Here is a 19,232-nt window from a genome sequence, read left to right on the forward strand (position 1 = left end):
CCATCAATCCAAAGGCTAAGAATGCCATCAGATAGCATGTTGGGCTTATGGGAAAGCTTCTCGTGACTCACATCTTGCTGTACCCACCTTTTTTAAGGACTCGCCAATATATTTTAAAGTTGCCTTGATTTGTGATTTTCTTTGTTCTGAGTAACTATAAACTTCACAAAACTTATTCCATGAGGGAACACAGAATTTGGGGTAACCTAAATCTGTGTTCCTGGGCCAGAGTCACTCAAAATAACTCTATAATAAACCACCTCTTATTCCTTTAGAGGTAAGAGTGGTTTTGCACCAACATTAGCACACTTAAATTTGTATACAGTTGAAATGTCCCTGATAGAAATGTTGGACATACACAGATTGTTCAGGGCACACCCTGGACAAGGACGTGGTGATTCTTCATAAATGTAGCTCTGAAGGAGAAGTGGAATTGTGACCTAGGCCATGCTGACATAAATAACTGTGTTTATAGATGAGCACAAGGCGGTGCAGGATGTTCCTGGGTGTCCTTTCTGTCTGTGTGAGTTTAACCCCAGACTTTAGCTGGCTATTAAAAAGAAACAGAAGTGTATTTCTTAGCCTCCTCAGTTTCTAGATAGGATCATAGTGGGAAAAATATGGCTCCTAACATGAGCAGGCGTAACATGTCACCCTGGACCGAATGCTGAAAGGAAGCGACTCCTTCGCGTTTCATCTCTTCCGTTTCCTGCTATCTGTCATGTGGCCATCCTGACACATCAGGGCTTCCAAGGACAAAGATGCTACAATGTGGGTATCCAAAGCAGAGAACATAAGGGAGGCGTCTCCGTGGTGAAAGTGCCTTCTCTACAAGCATGAGGCCTGAGTTCAGATCCCCGGCACCCATGAAAAGGCAGGGTATGGCAGTGTGTGTGTGAAACCCCAACACTGCGGAGACAGGTGGATCCCTGAGTACGCTGGCCAGCTAACTTAGCCAAATCAGAGAGCTCCAGGTTTGGCAAGAGACCCTCCCTCCAAAGTTTGTTTATTTATTTAATAAAGAAATAAACAATAATAAAAATAATAAAAAGTTAGTTTATTTAGCTAATACATGACGGAGAGGACACACAGGAACATCCTGCACCACCTTGTGCTCTGGTACAAACACAGTTATTTATGTCAGCATGACCGGGGTCACAGTTGCGCTTCTCAGAGCTACACTTAGGAAGAACAACCATGTCCTTGCCCAGGGTGTGCCCCGAACAATCTGGGTATGTCCAACAGTTCTGTTAGGGACATTTCAATAATAAGGTGGAAAAGAATTGATGTCTCCCTCCTGTTGTGCAGGCCTTAAGACCAATTAGATAACTGTTGGTTGTTGTCAAGACATGAGTGCCACTACTGTGTCTTTACAGATATCTTGCCAGGATGGTCACTGTTGTGGTTCATAGGCACCATAACTGGATAGGACATTGATTGTTTTCCTCTCTTGGCAGCTAGCACGTCACCTTCTGGTACTAAGCTAGTCCTTAGGAAAGAGGCTTTTGGGTCAGCTCTAGCTCCAATCATCCAAGTCCTGTGTCCTAAGTGTGTGGAGTCTTTAGCAACAGTGACTTACCTTCAACTTCTAGGAGACTACCGTGGACAATGGCAACAGCCTATACTGTTTTGGGAACCTCTTGAATTCCCCTTGTGCTTGGTGCTGGAATTTTTGTTAGTCTATGGCTCTTGATGGGAGACTGTTGGCCCAAGAGATGTAACTTTATTTAAGTGCTCTGTCTGTGTATATATATACTTACACTTATACATACTATATGTAATTTTAGGTAGGTATAAAATAGTATGATTCCTTATGGCTTGTCAAACACCCTTTGTGTTATTTTTTTTCCTCCTTCCTCTCTTCTCCTCAATTAAAGAGCCTCTCTTTCCCTTCTCGCCGCTTCATATCACCTGTACCTTGCTATCCCCTCACTTACATTCCCCCTACCTGTTGTGGTCTCTTTTTAGTTTTCCTGGTTTCTGTAGTTTCTCTAGGTTCTCTACACACTTCTAAAGATTTGGAGTTAGGAACCACGTCTGAGTTACCTCACTCATTATGCTCTTTCCTAGTTTCACCCATTTACCTGCAAATTTCAGTTTTCTTTATAACTGACCAGCATTCCACAGTATGTATAACACATTTTCATCATTTATTCATCAACTTAAATTTTTGCTGTATTATGGTCAGATGGGATGCACAGAATTGTATCAGTTTTTCTAAATTTCTTCTGATTGGTTTTGTGTCTTAGTATATGGTTTAAAAGCTTCCATGTGTTGCTGAGTAGAATGTATATTCTTTTGTGTTTGGGTGGAATGTTCTTTAGATGTCTGTTAATTCTGATGTTTCTCTGTTTTCGTCTGGAAGATCTGTATATTGGAAGCATTGGCACACATAGTAAAATCACCTACTATTAACTGCTTGAATTAATCTATATCTTTAATTCCAATCTTATACTTTTTATGGAAAAGTGTGCACTGGAGTTGAATACATACATGGTTAGGAGTATAACGTTGGAATGGATGTCCTTCAGTTTTGTGGGAGCCCGTTCTGGGGTTCCTCGTGGCTTTACCCAGCAGGTCTGAATAGAGGATGATCAGGACCACGGGCCTGAGTGCAGGTGTCTGAGATGGCCTGTACTTGACTGTGCTGGGGGAGGAGGTCTTTTGCTCCACCCCCTTGGCGTCTCTATAAAAACCCTGGACCAGAGACAGTCGGGGCCCGTTGGAATAGGTTCCAGGCCCTCTCGAGGCTATCCTTTATTTTCTATCTGTTTATCTCTGCAAGATTCTCCGCTATAAATCCTTCTATCTAATATTTCCTGCTGATCGCACTCAAGAAAACTCTGGGAAGCTGTGGGGGTGGTGGGTAAACGCCCCACACAGTTTCAAGTCTATTTTGTTGTCAGATACTAGGATAGTGATATCTGCTTGCTACCTGGTATTATGTGCTTGGAGTATTTTTTTCTATCTTTCCATTTTAAAGTGGTACCTATCTTTAAAGGTAACACAGGTTTTCTCTATCTATCATCTATCTATCTATCTATCTATCTATCTATCTATCTATCTATCTATCTATCTATCTATCTATCTATCATCTATCTATCTATCTATTTATCTATCTATCTATCATCTATCTATCTATTGTTTTTCTTTGGTGGCTGGAGAGACAACCGAGAGTGCTGGGAACCATATTCTTATATTTTTGGTTGTGAGCCTAGCCTTTAATGACTGAGCCATCTCTCCAGCCCTTATTTATTTTTGTTGTTGACATTTTTAGACATGGCCTATATATAGCCCTGACTGTCCTGGAACTCACTATGTAGACCAGGGTGGCTTCAAAATCACAGAGATCTGCCTATCTCTGGTTGTTTACTGATGAGATTAAAGACCTCTGCCACTATGCCTGGCTCAAGAGGAGTGTTTTTGTAGACAACAGATAGATGGATTTTGTTTCTTAATCCATTGAGCCAGCCTGTGTCTTTTGATTGGGGAGTTGAGGCCATTAATATTTAATGTTATTACTGTAAAGTGTGTATTGGTTGTACCCATTTTGTTGTTTATGTGTTTTTAGTCATATTTTGTGTTTTAGTCATTATAGCTTCATTTTTTTTCTACAGTCTTCTGCTATGGCTGTTCCTCTCTTTAGTTGAAAGCATACTTCAGGGTATGCTTATAGGTGGTTTGGTGAGCATGAGTCTTTTGATCTTTCTGTATCATGGGAAGATTTGTCCTTCAATGATGCAGATAGTTTTGCTATGAAGAGTAGTCTAAAATGGCATCCATGGTCTTTTAAAGCACGGAGAACATTCATACAGGATCCTCTTTCAGTTTCATGTATAAATAAGCTATTCTGATGGGTTTTCTTTTATTTAATAGCTTGTCTTTTTTCTTGCAGCTTCCAATACTTTCTTTGTTCATATTGTTTTACCTATGATATGCCATGCTGAGTTTCTTTCCTATTGTGTGTATAAGGTGTTCTTTATGCTTCTTGTATTTGTATGGGTGTGTCTTTCCTTTGCTTGGGAGAAGTTTTCTTCTATGACCTTGTCAAAAGATCTGGTCTGTGCTGTTCACTTAGGATTCTTCTTCCTCATCTATTCCTAGAATTAAAAGGATTAGTCTTTTGATGGTATCAAATTGTCCTTTTCTGTGCTTAAAAACACCCAACTTCCTACTTTTTGCTTGTGTGGTCTAATTCCTCTACGTTGTCTCTAAGTCCTTTTATTCTGTCCTCTACTTGATCTATTCTACCTATAGAACTTTTCACTGAGTTTTCTGATTGGTTTACTGAGTTTTTCAACTCCATCTTCATTTCAGCTTGAGTTCTCTTCAATGTTTCTTTCCCTTTTTTGAGTTCAGTTCAAATCCAGGATCACTTTTGTTATTTCCATCTGCCTTGGATTTGTGTTTTCTTGGGCACCACTTGGTGTTTGTCCTCTTTAAGACACAGAGAAGAAACCTTATAAGGCCCTTGAATCATGTGATCGGAGTTTATGATTGTTCTTTTTAAATTTTAGGTCTTGAGGTTCATCTAGGCAATTCTCATTGGAGAACATTTCTACAGGACTAGTGGTTGGGGAGAAACATACTTTCTTGATCTTTCAGAGTTGTATTTTGTGATGAGACCTGGGCTTGTGGACTTCTTCCATGGCTCTGTGTCTGGTGTGGACACAGCAGGCTGGGGCAGGCAGAGCACAGGCTGTATGGGTCAAGTTGGCCTGGGTAGTGGAATACATTTTGGGTAGGATAAAGCAATGAGTTTCACCATGACACTTTGATACCTCTGTTATTCTACTTCCTTCTCAATTGGTCCTCCCTCCCTCCCCCATTTCAACCATTAGCCCCCCTTTATACTCTCTTCTTAAATGTAGACCATTACCCCATTTCCTCTCTTCCTTAAAGCATCTTCCTCCTCTGCTGTTCCTTTATTCGTTATAACCTGTTGCTGGCTCATTATTTTTAAAACTTTGTTTCAGCTATTATGCACTCCAAAACCTGTGAACATTAAGGTTAAAAGAATTTAAGCTAGCTGGGTTACTAGGACTCAATTTTTTTTCTTAATCATTAACCTAAGCCACACTCCATACAGCTAGCTCCTCAATAGAAACTCATGTGTTCTAGCGGTGTGACACTTACTTGTTTATGTTTTTAATTATCCAAACTCTATTTAAATTAATGTTATTATTATTAATTAGTCAATGCAGCTTAAGAAGAAATCATCTTCATAATCACCCATAGGTAAAAATCCCAGCAGGACAGGATGTTTCCATGAGATAAACACGCTACATTACAGGCAGTGGGGATCTCCCCACACCCATTCACACCATGCCAAATACCAGAGAAAGATGGCAGCAGCAAGCATGGGAAGGCACAGCAGAAGCAAAAGACATTTCTGGGTCTGTGGTCCCAGGGCCTTACCAGTCCAAGATTCACCCATCAGAGACTTTCCTCCTGGTGGGCTGACACCCTGAAGTCAACTGCCATTTGCTGCTCCTCTGACATGGCCATTGGCAGTATTTGGGCGTCTGCAGTTAGTTTGTTGGCTCAGTTTTTTGTTCAAAGGTTAAGTGTTTTCATAATGTCCCAATTCTTCCACATTTCATCCATGTATATTAAAAGATTATTATTTTGGTTCAACTCACCTTTATTTTTTTAGAAGAGGTATTTACAGTGCTTAGGAGAAGGCAAACTTATAGCAGGTTTGGGGATGGTCTTTTCCTGTTTGTCTGGTATTTAGGGATAAAGCCCCCCTCCCAGGTTTTCTACTTGTTGGCTACCTTCTGGTTCCTATAGTGGCTTGGTCTAGGAGCTTGGGATAAGTTTCCCTGGCAGAATGGGTTGGTCCGGGTCTCAAGGCCAGATGAAGTAACATCTAGTAGAACACTAGGGAATGTCTGCGGGGGAGTTGGTAGGGGTGGGATGGGGCTGGAAGGGTGTGATTCTCCCTGGCAAGCAGCCACAGGGCTTTGGAGTGACCCTAATTGTGGGAGGCTGGAAACAAGGGATGCAAGTAGCCTACATCAATCTAGGGGCCAGGTGGGATTGCTGGTGAGCCCCTGGGTACAGAGGTTGTGATATGGTCAGTCCAAAAGGGAGGAAAAGAGGCCAGGAGCTCTTGTGATTTCTTGAGATGGGACTGTGTTGCTGGAAACTTAGATGGTCTTATAACAACAACAACAACAACAACAACAACAACAACAACAAAAAACCCAGAGTGAAAGCTGCAAGATCAGAGAAGCAGAGCAGCCAGCCACTAGTTATTACCGCTACAAAATCCTCAGCCTAAAGAGAGTGACTTCCTGTTTCCCCATGCCTTATACACCTTTCTCTTCCCTGCCATATTACTTCCTGGGATTAAAGGTGGGTGTGCTTCCCAAACAAGGGCATGAGACCTCAAGTGCTGGGATTAACGGTGTGTATCCCCACTGCCTGACCTCTATGTCTAATCTAGTGGCTGGCTCTGTCCTCTGATCCTCAGACAAGTTTATTAGGGTACCCAATCTATCACCACAGGACTATATGTAGATATATCCATAATGCTTATTCAGGTTATTTGTAACTGTTTCTTGGATTTCACTCTTGTTTGCACGGTGCCTCAAAGTTTGCCAGGGAAGAAAGCTTAGTATCTTTTTGAGGTCTTTCACAGTTTGTATCTAGTCTAGGACATGTGTGTGACCTTCTGTATTTTCCAGTGTATATGCCTGAGATTTTTTTCAAGTTTTTCTTTCCATACCCACCCTATGCCCTCCTTCTCGGCCTCTTTACCATATCGTTCCACAACCTTCCTTTTATCCCCTGTTCTAGACAGCAGGTAATGTATTTACTTTGAAATGGCTTTTTTTTTTTTTAACCAATACCTCCCACAAGTCTACTCAACTCTGTGTGCAAACCCTTTAGGAAGGCGATGGACATCTCAAACACACAGCTACCATTCTTTGAGAACAATTTAGCATTGCCATCTCTGGTACCAATACGCCACACAGAGAACATAGACCACCATTCTCCTGGATGCCAGTTAGCTGGGTTCCATGACGGGGTTTCACTGAAAGTTCGTAGCTGTTTTTGTTTTTTTGTTTTTCTCTAAAGCAACGCCTCCTTCCCTTCCCTTCTGTAAGAGTGTGTCCCCACATTTCTTGCTGTATGGGGGGCTGGTGGGATGTGCACAGGTGTGTAGCTAGAGTTTTCCTGCTTTGCCCACAGTCAGGACAAATCCTTGTCACCCGCCAGTCCCACAGCCGCTCAGACCCAACCAAGTAAACACAGAGACTTATATTGCTTACAAACTGTATGGCCGTGGCAGGCTTCTTGCTAACTGTTCTTTTATCTTAAATTAACCATTTCCATAAATCTATACCTTGCCACGTGGCTGGTGGCTTACCGGCGTCTTCACATGCTGCTGGTCATGGCGGCGGCTGGCGGTGTCTCTCTGCCTCAGCCTTCTGCTTCCCCTAATTCTCCTCTCTCCTTGTCCCACCTACTTCCTGCCTGGCCACTGGCCAAACAGTGTTTTATTTATTGACCAATCAGAGCAATTTGACATACAGACCATCCCACAGCACTTCCCCTTTCTTTTTTTTAAAAGGAAGGTTTTAACTTTTACACATCTCCAAAGTCAGCTTGGTATATTTGGGAATTTGGGCGTAGCTTCTCTTACTACTTCCTGCTGGAGGGGGGCGCTGTATCTTATGGGGACACAAAGAAAATTTTAGGATCATGGAGTAGTCCGTGAGGCTGTATCATCTGAACCAGTTGCCTTGAAACGATTCTGGATGTTGAATCATCTGGGTCATGGTGTCATCAGAGATCTTTCAGGTGGTCTTGGCTGGTCAAACCTGATGTATCTTAATCTGGAACAAATCCATAGCCTCTGGCTTTCTGTGGAAACAAAAGCAGAACCTCTTTTCCAAAGCAACATATCCTTAAATCCAAATTTTGAAGTCAAGGTACCTTTAAAATATACATTTTGGCATAACTCAACAGCTTTTGTAATCAAATGTTTTTCTTTAGTTACAAATATCAAAGACAACATAATCCAGATTCTCTGTGTGGTAGCCATCTTTACATGGCTTATTTTTTATATTACCTTGAGCCTATTGCTTAAACTGCAGCCTTTTAAGCCTGAAACGGCACTGCGGCTGCTGGCTCCGCCCACTTCAGCTTCCCAACATGGCGATGGTACCTTTTCCGCCAGCTCTGGGAGCCATCCTGGGTCTATGCTTTTATCTAAGCGGTGTGTAGCCCAGAAACCTCTTTTTGTTTTGTACTAGCAAAGGTTAAATCCACCATGCAGCTTAATGTGCCACTTGTAGAGGCCTCGTTCCCGCCATACTGCAGATCAAGCTCGCACGCTAGGAACCTGCCAGTAGCTCAAACCGGCAGGCTGCCGCTCCTTTGAGAGAGACAATTAGGAAGCTGTTTTTAGCTCCATTTTAGAATCTTTTCTCAGGTTTTAGGTAGAAACTCTTGCCAACACGTTGGGCGCCATTTGTAGATGTAACCAACCGTCTTATTAAATAAGAAACACAGAAACAATGTAAAAGAGAAAGCCGAGAAGTCAGAGCTCAGAGCTAAAATCTCACCCTTCCTCCTGCTGTCCCAGCTTCGCGAAAAGAGACCTACTTCCTGTCGGTTCGTTTTTTTAAAGTATGTTGTTCTGCCTTCTCATTGGTTGTAAACCCAAACACATGACTGCCTCGTCACTGTCTGAATGTACAGCCCCCTAGGTCTTAAAGGCATATGTCTCCAATGCTGGCTGTATCCCTGAACACACAGAGATCTTATGGGATTAAAGGCGTGTGCCACCACCGCCCCACTCTTGCTATGGCTCTAATAGCTCTGACTCCCAGACAACTTTATTTATTAACATACAATCAAAATAATAATTCAGTACAATTAGATTACCACCACACAGGTGGGTGCTCTAAGAACACACGTGGCAGTCAGAGGAGGCTGGAGCTGAACTGGTCCTGTAGCGTTTTCCCTGCAGCCGTGGACTAGCAGCTTTGATGAGGAACCAGGAGACAAGACTTGCATTGCAGGCATATCGCAAAGCGTGTGGCTCCAGGAAGAAATGAAACACAGCCCTCATTTCTTAGTCTTCTGAAAAGTTTCTGCATCCTGCTAAGCTTCTCTACTGGTTTAGCAATCCAAATCAGACCGAATTAGAAAAAGCCCCGGTTGAATGGGTAAAGCGTTCCTGGGTGATTCTCTGGCCCCCCCAGAGAGGAGACAGGGATGAGAGACTAGAAAGCCACGTGTCTGTTTTCTGGGGGGCAGTTTACCCTGTGGAAGTGGTCTTGGGCGTCTCTGGGGGAGCAGCTGTGTTTGGCAAGACCTTCTGAGGGGCAGGGTCTTGGCAGAGAGGTAGGGCTTCCGCCAAAACGTTCTAGACTCTTTGGGTATATGGATGCCAGGGTGCTGGGGCGGAGGCAGAGCATCCACCAGAATACCTTACACATCTGTGCAACCTCTAAAGCAAAAGGTTAATCCACTTCTGACATTCAGGTCAAATAGATGGTGTAAAGAGCATGGTGTTTCATTTCAATTTTAGTGTATGAAGAGTTGACAAGTTGAAAGCTATGGATCAGTTGGCTGACTTCATAACCAATGTTCTTAGGACCAGGTTCTTTGCTATAATACTCAGGCACTCCATGTCAGCTTCCCTAGCTAGTACTTGCTATAAGTGCTGCCCTAATCACTTTAATAAAGAGCTCCAAGGAAATAATGCATCATGAAAATGTAAACTTTTGTGTGTTTTTCTTCCTTTCCAGTCAGAATCACCTTTAAAACAATTGTTTCCTCTCTATTTAGAGATGACGATTGTGGTGGACAAAGCCTTGGTATGTGCTTTGATTTTTCTCTTATGTATTTGGTGTGGGACTGGAGAGTTGAATCAGCAACTAAGAGCACTTGTTCCTCTTCCAGAGGCCCCAGGTTTGAATCCCAGCACCCACACGATGACTCACAACTATCTATAACTCTAACCCCAGGGGATCCAATGCCCTATTCTGACCTGAGGGCACAAGGCATGCATGTAGTGTACTTATACACATAAAATAATAAAATAAATAAACCTAAAAAACCATTAAAAAAAGGGTTGCAAAATGTTGACGCACTTTGGTGTCAGTCCTTAAATACTTTGTGTAAATGTGTGATTACCCCTGGCCAGAGGTAATCTTCTCACTTTCCATTGTAGACAGCACAGGGTAACAATTTGCTAACTGAAAAACAAATAGTTGAGATCACCCAATAGGAGACAGTTCTGGTAAGTCTGTAGAGCAAGAGGATGGTTATGAAGCCAGAGAGTGTTATATCCTGTAAGTTTTTGCTGGCCGTGGTGGCTAGCATATCTGCACATGCTGTAAGATGTAGGCATTTGGTGCTGTGCCTGTCCCACGCCATTGTTTTCTGAAAGGAAGGTATCTCAAGACCCTTGGCTTCTAAAAACAAGTCATATGGCTTTTAGGGATATATGCAGCTTTCCAGGTTTTAGTCTGATGGTCCAGATTTGATTATCACCCTTATGGACTATGATAGAGAACAGAAATAATATGTTAGCAGTCCCATTCTTTACATTGTAGAGATTGCCAAAAATCCAGAGTTGAGGTCAGAAATAAAAAAGATTTGAGCAAGAATAGGCCAATACTTGATTTATTACACTTCTGGGAATGGCCAGAGGAGGTGTTTAAAATGAATGGGCCGACCAGATGTCACCCAGGGTCAATCCATATTTCAGTGCTTACATATACACCTGCTTGTGTATGTATGTATATGTGTATGATATGTACATATGTGTATATTGGGAATTGTGTATCTTATTTGAAACACTGAATTCTTTATCAGCCTCAAACTTCTAATAGTAGCTGTAAATATCAAAAACATCATATAAAAATAGGATTTTAACTATAAAATTATTTCTGTCTTTTAGTATGATTACCTGGGCTATGACAGCATGATTGTAACAAATAAAATCATTGATATCATCAGTCTTATAAATTCAGTAAGTATTTTCCTTTTTATACCAAAATTTTTCATTTTGAAATTATCATTTTCACTAACTTGTAGCTATAGTTTTCCTGCCTGGCCCACAGTCAGGACAAATCTCTCTCACCTGCCAGTCCCACAGCTGCTCAGACCCAACCAAGTAAACACACTGAGACTTATATTGCTTACAAACTGTATGGCCGTGGCAGGCTTCTTGCTAACTGTTCTTATATCTTAAATTAACCCATTTCTATAAATCTATATCTTGCCATGTGGCTCGTGGCTTACCGGCATCTTCACATGCGGCTTGTCCTGGCGGCTGGCAGTGACTCCAACTCAGCCTTCCACTTCCCAGATTTCTTCTCTTCCTTGTCCTGCCTATACTGACTACTGCCCGACTACTGGCCAATCAGTGTTTTATTTACTAACCAATCAGAGCAACACATTTGCCATACAGAACATACAGAACAGCACTAACTTGATGTGGCATTTCTGAATAATTAAGTCATTCATATAAAAAGAATGTGGATTTGTGAAAAATTCAAAATATTTTCTAGGGTAGGGCATTTATAAAATAAGACAGATTAATTTGTGTCTATTCATTTCTTCTGTTTTTAGGTGTTTTCCCAATTCAAGGTTACTGTTGTGTTGTCCTCATTGGAGCTGTGGTCAGACAGAAATAGGATTTCTACAGTTGGTGAAGCAGATGAATTATTGCATCGATTTTTAGAATGGAAGAAATCGTATCTTACCCTAAGACCTCATGATATTGCATATTTATTTGTGTAAGCATGTTTGACGCTCTATAAAAAACTTGGGATGTAGCTTAATTCAGGAAGCTGTTATTCACATCTGATTACTCAGGCACTTCATCCAAGGCTTATGCTCTCTGATTGTCAGGTGATGAAAAAGGATGAATAACATTTGTTTCTAAGCTTATTAATATTTTGTAAAACAATAAGGTGAAGTTTATAGAGCTTCATCCACTTTATGACTTTTTCTCTTCTGAGACAGGGTTTATCTGTGTAGCTTTGAAGCCTGTCTTGAACAAGAGCCTGCACGCTGTCATGGCAAAGCTGACTCTTAAACACCAAGAAAGATCCAGGATTCATCTAGTGAAGTTTATTTGTTGATGATACAGTTGGCAGACGCTGGGTGTGAAGTTGTTTATAAGTACTTATATGAGTGGATTTTCGGCATTATTTTAAAATGTTAGCTTAAAGATGATAAACGGTAGTTATGCATTTGTCATCACATTTGTAATAGAATTGCTAGCAATATACAACAGGTGTCTTTATATGCATGTTATTTATCTCTAAATATTATGCAACATAACTAATTTTGATATAGTATCAGGAGGGATACACTTTGATTTTCTGGCACATGGATAGACAAGCACTCTGTCACACATTTGCCCTGTAAACACCCTTTTAGAGTTTTTACAGGGCTTCAAGCAATTTGATTGGTCCATTTGGGAAGGGCTGATGTTTTTGATGTTGTGCTTATCTTTATTATATGGAACATTCTAGTAAGTGAGTATGGATACATTCCTCCAGTTTTCAAATTATTCTTCTAGTCTCCTGGAAAACTTTTACAGTTGTTTGCTGGAACTCTTCCAGATATCTGGTATTTATATGTCTAGGTCTTTTATTTATTTATTTATTTTTGCCAATGTTAATATTTTTAATGCTCTGCTATATTTTTTTAGAGATATACGGAAATGTAGCTAATTTCTGTAAGTACTGTCTTACTCATCTTCTGTTGCTATGAAGAGACATCATAACCAGGGCAACTCTTATGAAAGAAAGAATTTAATTGGGGGCTTGTTTACAGTTTCAGAGGTTTAGTTCATTATCATCAATCATAATGGGGAATGTGGCAGCATGCAGACATACATGGTGCTGGAGAAATAGCTGAGAAGTGTGTCCTGATCTGAAGGCAGCGGGGGGTGGGGGGGGGTGGGGGCAGGGGGGAGAGAGAGAGAGAGAGAGAGAGAGAGAGAGAGAGAGAGAGAATGGGCTTGGCATGGGCTTCTGAAACCCCAAACCTACCCCTAGTGACACACTTCCTCCAATAAGGCCATATCAATTCCAACAAGGCCTCAGCTCCCAGTCCTTAGAATCTTTTCAAATAGTTCAGCTCCCTGGTGACTAAACATTCAAATACAGGAGCCTATTAGGGGCCATTCTTATTCAAACCACTACAAGTACCAAAGTATTTTTTTTGTTGTTGTTGTTGTTACTGGCTTTGTGAAAGGCTTTTTTGAAATTAGAAATACAATTACTTAAATTCATTTTTTTTTTTTTTTTTTTTTTTTGGTTTTTTTGAGACAGGGTTTCTCTGTGTAGTTTTGCGCCTTTCCTGGAGCTCACTTGGTAGCCCAGGCTGGCCTCGAACTCACATCGATCCGCCTGGCTCTGCCTCCCGAGTGCTGGGATTAAAGGCGTGCGCCACCACCGCCCGGCTTAAATTCATTTTTTTTATATCCACAGACTTTTTCTTTTGTTTGTTTGTTTTTTGTTTTTTGTTTTTTTTTGTTTTTTCGAGACAGGGTTTCTCTGTGTAGCTTTGCGCCTTTCCTGGAACTCACTTGGTAGCCCAGGCTGGCCTCGAACTCACAGAGATCCACCTGGCTCTGCCTCCCAAGTGCTGGGATTAAAGGCGTGCGCCACCACCGCCCGGCCCAGACTTTTTTTTTTAAACAAGTTTTCTTCTTATAGATACAGGTATAGAGGATGATTTTCAGGCACTCCCTCATCATACCTTTTCTGCTCCATTAGTATTGTTAATTTTTTGCACTGGGTGCTACTTTTACAACTAACGGAGCAATATTGATACACTATTAACTGAAATGCATAGCTTACCTTAGAGTTTGTTTTCTGTGTGGTATGAACTCATTATTAATATTCAGTAAATTAATAATGATGTTAAGATGTTTTAATAATTTTTCACACTTATTTATTGACTTTGTGTGTGTGTGTGTGTGCGCACACGTGTATGTGTCTCTCTCTGTGTGTGTGTGTGTGTACATGTATGTGTACTTCACAGGGTGCATGAGGAGGTCAGAGGCTGACTTCCAGAAGTCCACTTTTTCCTTCCATCGTGTGGACTCCTGGGATAAAGCTCAGGTGCTGTCTGAGAAGTCAGCTCCTTCATCCACTGAGCCATCTCCTGGCCCCAGTGTGTTCTGATTTTGCATGTAAAATCATCTGAAAGTTACAAGTGTAGTGCACAGGAGTGATGGTAATATTTTTTGACTTTTTTTTTTTTTTACCTGAAAGGCCAAATCTTGATTTCCTAATATTGGGAACAATTATTTGTAATGAAGCTTGTGCAAAAGCCATTCGTAGATCCAGGAATTAGCCTCCCATTTTAAAGTAAGGTTTTAAAATCATGTTAACTTTTACCAAATGACTTTTCTTTGGGTTCTGTCTATGTTTTTTTTTTTTTTTTTTTTTTTTTTTTTTGATATCTAGACTGCTGATACTGTCTCGTGTGGTCAGGTTTGGTTTGTTAATGTTGTTTATGACTTCTTGTTTTCTGCATGGGAAGTTTTTGTAAGATTCGTCTTTGTTTCTATAATGATGGTGGTGTACTTTTCAACTGATGTTTACATTTTTTTTGGTCTTCTAGGTAGTATTTTTTCTCAGATTATTTCTACTTTTCAGGTTCTCTTCCCAATCATAAGTGGTTAGTTAAAATTTAAAAACAATAATTGATGATAATTTATCTGTTTCTTAGTGACAGTTTCTAGAATTTAGCTCTTGTACATGCTCTTGCTTCTTTATTTCATTTAGTTCTACTGTTTTTTTTCTTTTTTACTTTCTGTTTCCTTCCATTAAGTCTGGGTTTTGTTTGAGTTGCTTTTCTAGTTTTTTGAAGTATGATGTTAGGTGGTTGAGTGGAGATTTCTAAATTTTGTATGTGGCTATCCCTGTTTTTTTTTTTTTAATCCATTTACATACACTGCACTCCTTTAGTTTCATCTATAAATTCCTAGAAAGGAAATGCGTTTCCTGTGAGTTCCACAGGGTTGGGTGTTGTATTTTAATTCATCCAATCACTGCGTATTTTTTAATTCTGAGAATCTGAGCCACTTACATGTACGGCAATTGCCAGTGACTAAAGCCTAACTTCGAGGGTAAGTCATTGTTTTCTCTAGTCACGGGCTTTGATTCCTTGCTTGCTTTTTCAGTGTGTCTATTACACATTTTTGCTTTGTGGTTGCCGTAAGGCTTTCAAAATTCATCTTTTGATTATAGCAAGCAGCTTTGAAATAACGGCTGTCTAGTATCAGAAGAGTAAAATAAATTAGAGGAAGCTCCGGCGCTTGCTCTGTTTCTTCCCCGTTTCTAACTTTGAATCCCCCTTTACTCTTCTATGTTGTCTAACTCTGGATATATTATTACAGTCTTTATTTTTGTTTAATTTTAGCCTCCACGTGATGTACGGCAGGCTTATGTCCCATGTTTGTGATATTACAGAACTTTGCATGAACTCGACACTTCCTCTTACCTGTGAATTCTGTACATTTTGATGTTTCCTTCTTGCTCAGCATCCCCTTCATTTAACTGACAAATCCCCTTAAGCATTTCTTATCAGGGCGTGTTCGTTGTTAGTAAACTTGCCCAGCTTTTGTTTACCTGAGGATGTCTTTATTTCTTATCTCTAAAGAATAATTTTGCCAGGTATAGTATTTTTTGATTCACAGTTTTTCCTCCAGCACTATGGCTAGGTGATGTTGGCCGGTTTTAGCCTGTAAGGTTTCTGTTTAGACGTTACCTGTGAGTAGAAAGGGGATGCCCTCAACTGTTGTTTCTTTTCTCCTGCGGCTTTGACAATCATCTCTTTAACTTTCTTGGTTTTTCCAGACAGGGTTTCTCTGTGTAGTTTTGGTGCCTGTCCTGGGTCTCACTTTGTAGACCAGGCTGGCCTCGAACTCACAGAGATCTGCCTGGCTCTGCTTCCCAAGAACTGGGATTAAAGGTGTGAGCCACCATCACCCGGCTCTGTCTTTAACTTTAAAGAGCTACTGATCTGTATCTTAGCAGAGAACCAGTTGTGCAAATCTGGCTGATAACCCATGGCTTCTAGTGTACTTAGATTTTTGTGGTTTCAGTTTGGGATTAAAAAAGAAATGGTTACCTCTTTTGAATAAGCTTTCTACCCCCTTGGAATTCTCAAGGCCTCTTTGAGTCCAATTAATCACAACATTTATCCTTTTAATGCTGTCCCAAATTTCCCTAAGTTTTCTTCATTCTTTTCTCTTTTGTTCTCATCAACACACTTTAAAATAACCTGGTGTTGAGATGACTCCTGTGTAAAGAAAATTTCCCGATGTGCTCTTCATTGCTTTTTGTTTGTAGTTTAAAACATCTGGGCTTTGAGTTTGTTTTCTTCTGTTTGATCTATTCTGCAATCAATATATTCCCCAGGGCTTTGATTTATTATAATTTGTAGTTTCAAGGATTTCCATTTGATTGTAGAAAATGGAATGTCTCTGTTAAGATTCCCCATGAGAATACTGACTTGTTTTTTTTTTTAATTTGATGAGATTTCCTCAAGACTGCTATTTAAAATTATTTGGGGGCTATACAGTTAGTTAACACAGTCTGTTTTAAATACCCTGTTCTGTCCATTAGATGAGACTATGGTTCCTTGAACGATCTCCATGCTTGTTGATATATGATGATACACTTTGAAAAACTTGTTTCTTCCCGTCTTTCTCAGCTGGGTTGTGGATGACTGCCCTTCTGGCTGTTCTCAGCAGGCTGCCTGCTTGTTCTCTCTGAGTCTGTGCCCATGGCTGCCATCTCCTCATTAGGCAGTGCTGTGCATCCAGGGTTTTTCTAGTTGGCAAGTGGTGTATTATTGCTGCTTCCTTCTTGGTCTCCATGGAAACTGTTGATTACTGCTTTGGAGGGAGGGGCAGGAGTTTGCTCTGATTCAGACTCTCTTGACACCACCCTTCTGAGGAGTAATAGGATGCTAGTTACTGACCCCTAGGTGCCGGCCTGTGAACAGTGGTCTTGCTTCTTACTGTTGGGCAGAGCTGACTCATGGCACTGCATTGCACTTTTCTGCCTGTGATGTGGATGGAAAATGAAACGTCACTTAAGAGAGCAGGAAGTCCCTATCTTAAATGATCTCAGCTGACATCAGGGAAGAACCTATTTGCTACCCGGCGGGGCGCTTGACTTCTCTCTCTGTGGTACTGCACCTGAGAAGCAGAAGACACTGGCTACACTAATGTTAAAGATGAATAGTACAAGACTCAAGGCCACTGTGGAAAAGAAGATAGAGCCATAGAGGCACACTCAATCCAAGTGTGAAATAAATGGAATCAGATGGCAGATCTAAGTCTACTATCAATAGTTCCACTAACTCTATCTGGACAAAACAGGGCAATTTGAAGATAGACATTGCAGTGTATTAGTCTCTTTTCTATTGCCGTGATAAAACACTATGACCAAGGCAGCTTGTGAGCATTTAATTGGGCTTATAGTTCTAGAGGGTCAGAGTCCATGACGGCGAAGGGAAGGCATGGCGGCAGGAACAGATGAGAGCTCACATCTCAAACCACAAGCAGGTGGCAGAGGGCACTCTGGGAATGGCATGAGTCTTTTGAAACCTCAAAGCCCTCCTTCCCCCTAGTGACATGCTTCTTCCAGCAAGTCCACACCTTCTAATCCGAATCCTCCTCAAACAGCCACCAACTAAGGATGGAGTGTTTGAGTGCTAAGACTTATGGGGAGCATCTCATGTAAGCCACCCCATGTGGTATCAAATTGGAAAAGTAGGAACTTGTGATAGTCCACTTGTATAAAACCAAGTTTTAAAGAAAGCAAAAATGATGGAAATCATGTTAAGAAATCATAATAAGAAGAAGCTGGGTCTGCTGTGTTACAAGGTGAAGATCCCAGAGAAAAGAATTTGCCTAAGGCCCATGCCAAACAATAATGAAAGGTGAATGTTGTAAGGGGGCGAGTGTGCAGGGCATTTATGACACTAATTACAGGGCATTTGAGTGCACATAGATAAAACTCACAAGAAAAAAGAGAAAACTGATTGATGGTCTGTCGCAAATTTCCAGGTCTTTCTTAAATAGACATATAGCATATAAACTAGAACATGATTATCAACTGACTTGAGCTAACTGACATTTATAGAACATTACACATACTTGAGCAAAAATACATGTGCATAGTGAACATTTTGGATATAAAACAAATATCCACAAACTAAAAAGGACTCCAGTTATTACTATATATTCTTTAACCACAGAATTAGCTTGAAAGCAGTAAGAAGTTGTTTTTTAAATTGCTTCTTTGGAATGAAAACATGTAAATGACCTGTGACTCAAAGAACATACTAACATATTAGAAAGCATTTAGAGACAACAGCACATAAACACATCTATTAAAGTTTGTAGGAAAGTGGTTAGATGACCCGGGATTGGGAGTGCATACTGTTCTTGCAGAGGTTCTGACTTTAGACTTTAGTTTTCTGCACTTTTGGTGGGTGGCTTACAACTGCCTGTGACTCCAGTTTCTTGGGGTCTGATGCCCTCTTCTGGCCTCCATAGGTACCCGAAATCATTGTACACATATATAGATACAGAAACATAATTTAAAAGTGAAAAAAAGTGTAAAAATGTGAGATGTAGATAAAATAGCGGTTTCAGGAAATTTCATAGTCATGAATTCCCATATTAGAAAGAAGGAAATATCTTATTGCATCTTATTATGCTGTGTTCAGTTGATATCCCTGGGAGGCCTGCTCTTTTCTGAAGAGGGACTGTAGATCTGGGGGAGACAGGAGGTAGGGGGAGGTATAGTCAGGATGTATTGTATGAGAGAAGAATAAATACAAAGAAAACAAAAAACAAGGAAACATGCCCATATTGTTTTTTTCATTTAAAAAGTTAGAAAACCCTCCAGCAAGTTAAGAGTAAACAATGAAGATAAAAGCAGAAGTTAGCAAAAATAGAGGTAAGCAAAGAAAAAAAAAAAGAGAAAAAATACAGAAAATTAATAAACTAAAAGTAGATTATTTGTGATAAATAAAATTGACAGATTTTTATCCAGATATAGTTGAAAAAAGAGAATCTGTAACTTGCTAGTACCCAAAATGAGAAACCCAAAGATCTTGAAATGGAAATAGCAAGTATGAACAATGGCTGTGGCCCTTTAGTTGAAATCAACAGATTTCCCTAGAGAAGTGTGCTCCTTGGCTGAGGAGGGGACAGT

At 40.6% G+C, this 19,232-nt stretch overlaps 1 protein-coding gene across 3 annotated transcripts in view; it reads left to right on the top strand.

Moving 5' to 3' along the window:
* The window catches only part of Adam32 (ADAM metallopeptidase domain 32), a 94,978-nt gene that overhangs the window by 22,428 nt on the left and 53,318 nt on the right, over positions 1 to 19,232 (top strand). For all 3 annotated transcript variants that reach the window (XM_006982962.4, XM_076553805.1, XM_076553806.1), the window contains exons 7-9: positions 9,771 to 9,839; positions 10,928 to 10,999; positions 11,602 to 11,768. In XM_006982962.4, coding sequence (XP_006983024.1) covers positions 9,771 to 9,839; positions 10,928 to 10,999; positions 11,602 to 11,768 — 308 coding nt within the window. The remainder of the gene's footprint in view (positions 1 to 9,770; positions 9,840 to 10,927; positions 11,000 to 11,601; positions 11,769 to 19,232) is intronic.

Source organism: Peromyscus maniculatus, chromosome 17 (assembly GCF_049852395.1).
Source record: "Peromyscus maniculatus bairdii isolate BWxNUB_F1_BW_parent chromosome 17, HU_Pman_BW_mat_3.1, whole genome shotgun sequence".
NCBI lineage: Eukaryota > Metazoa > Chordata > Mammalia > Rodentia > Cricetidae > Peromyscus > Peromyscus maniculatus.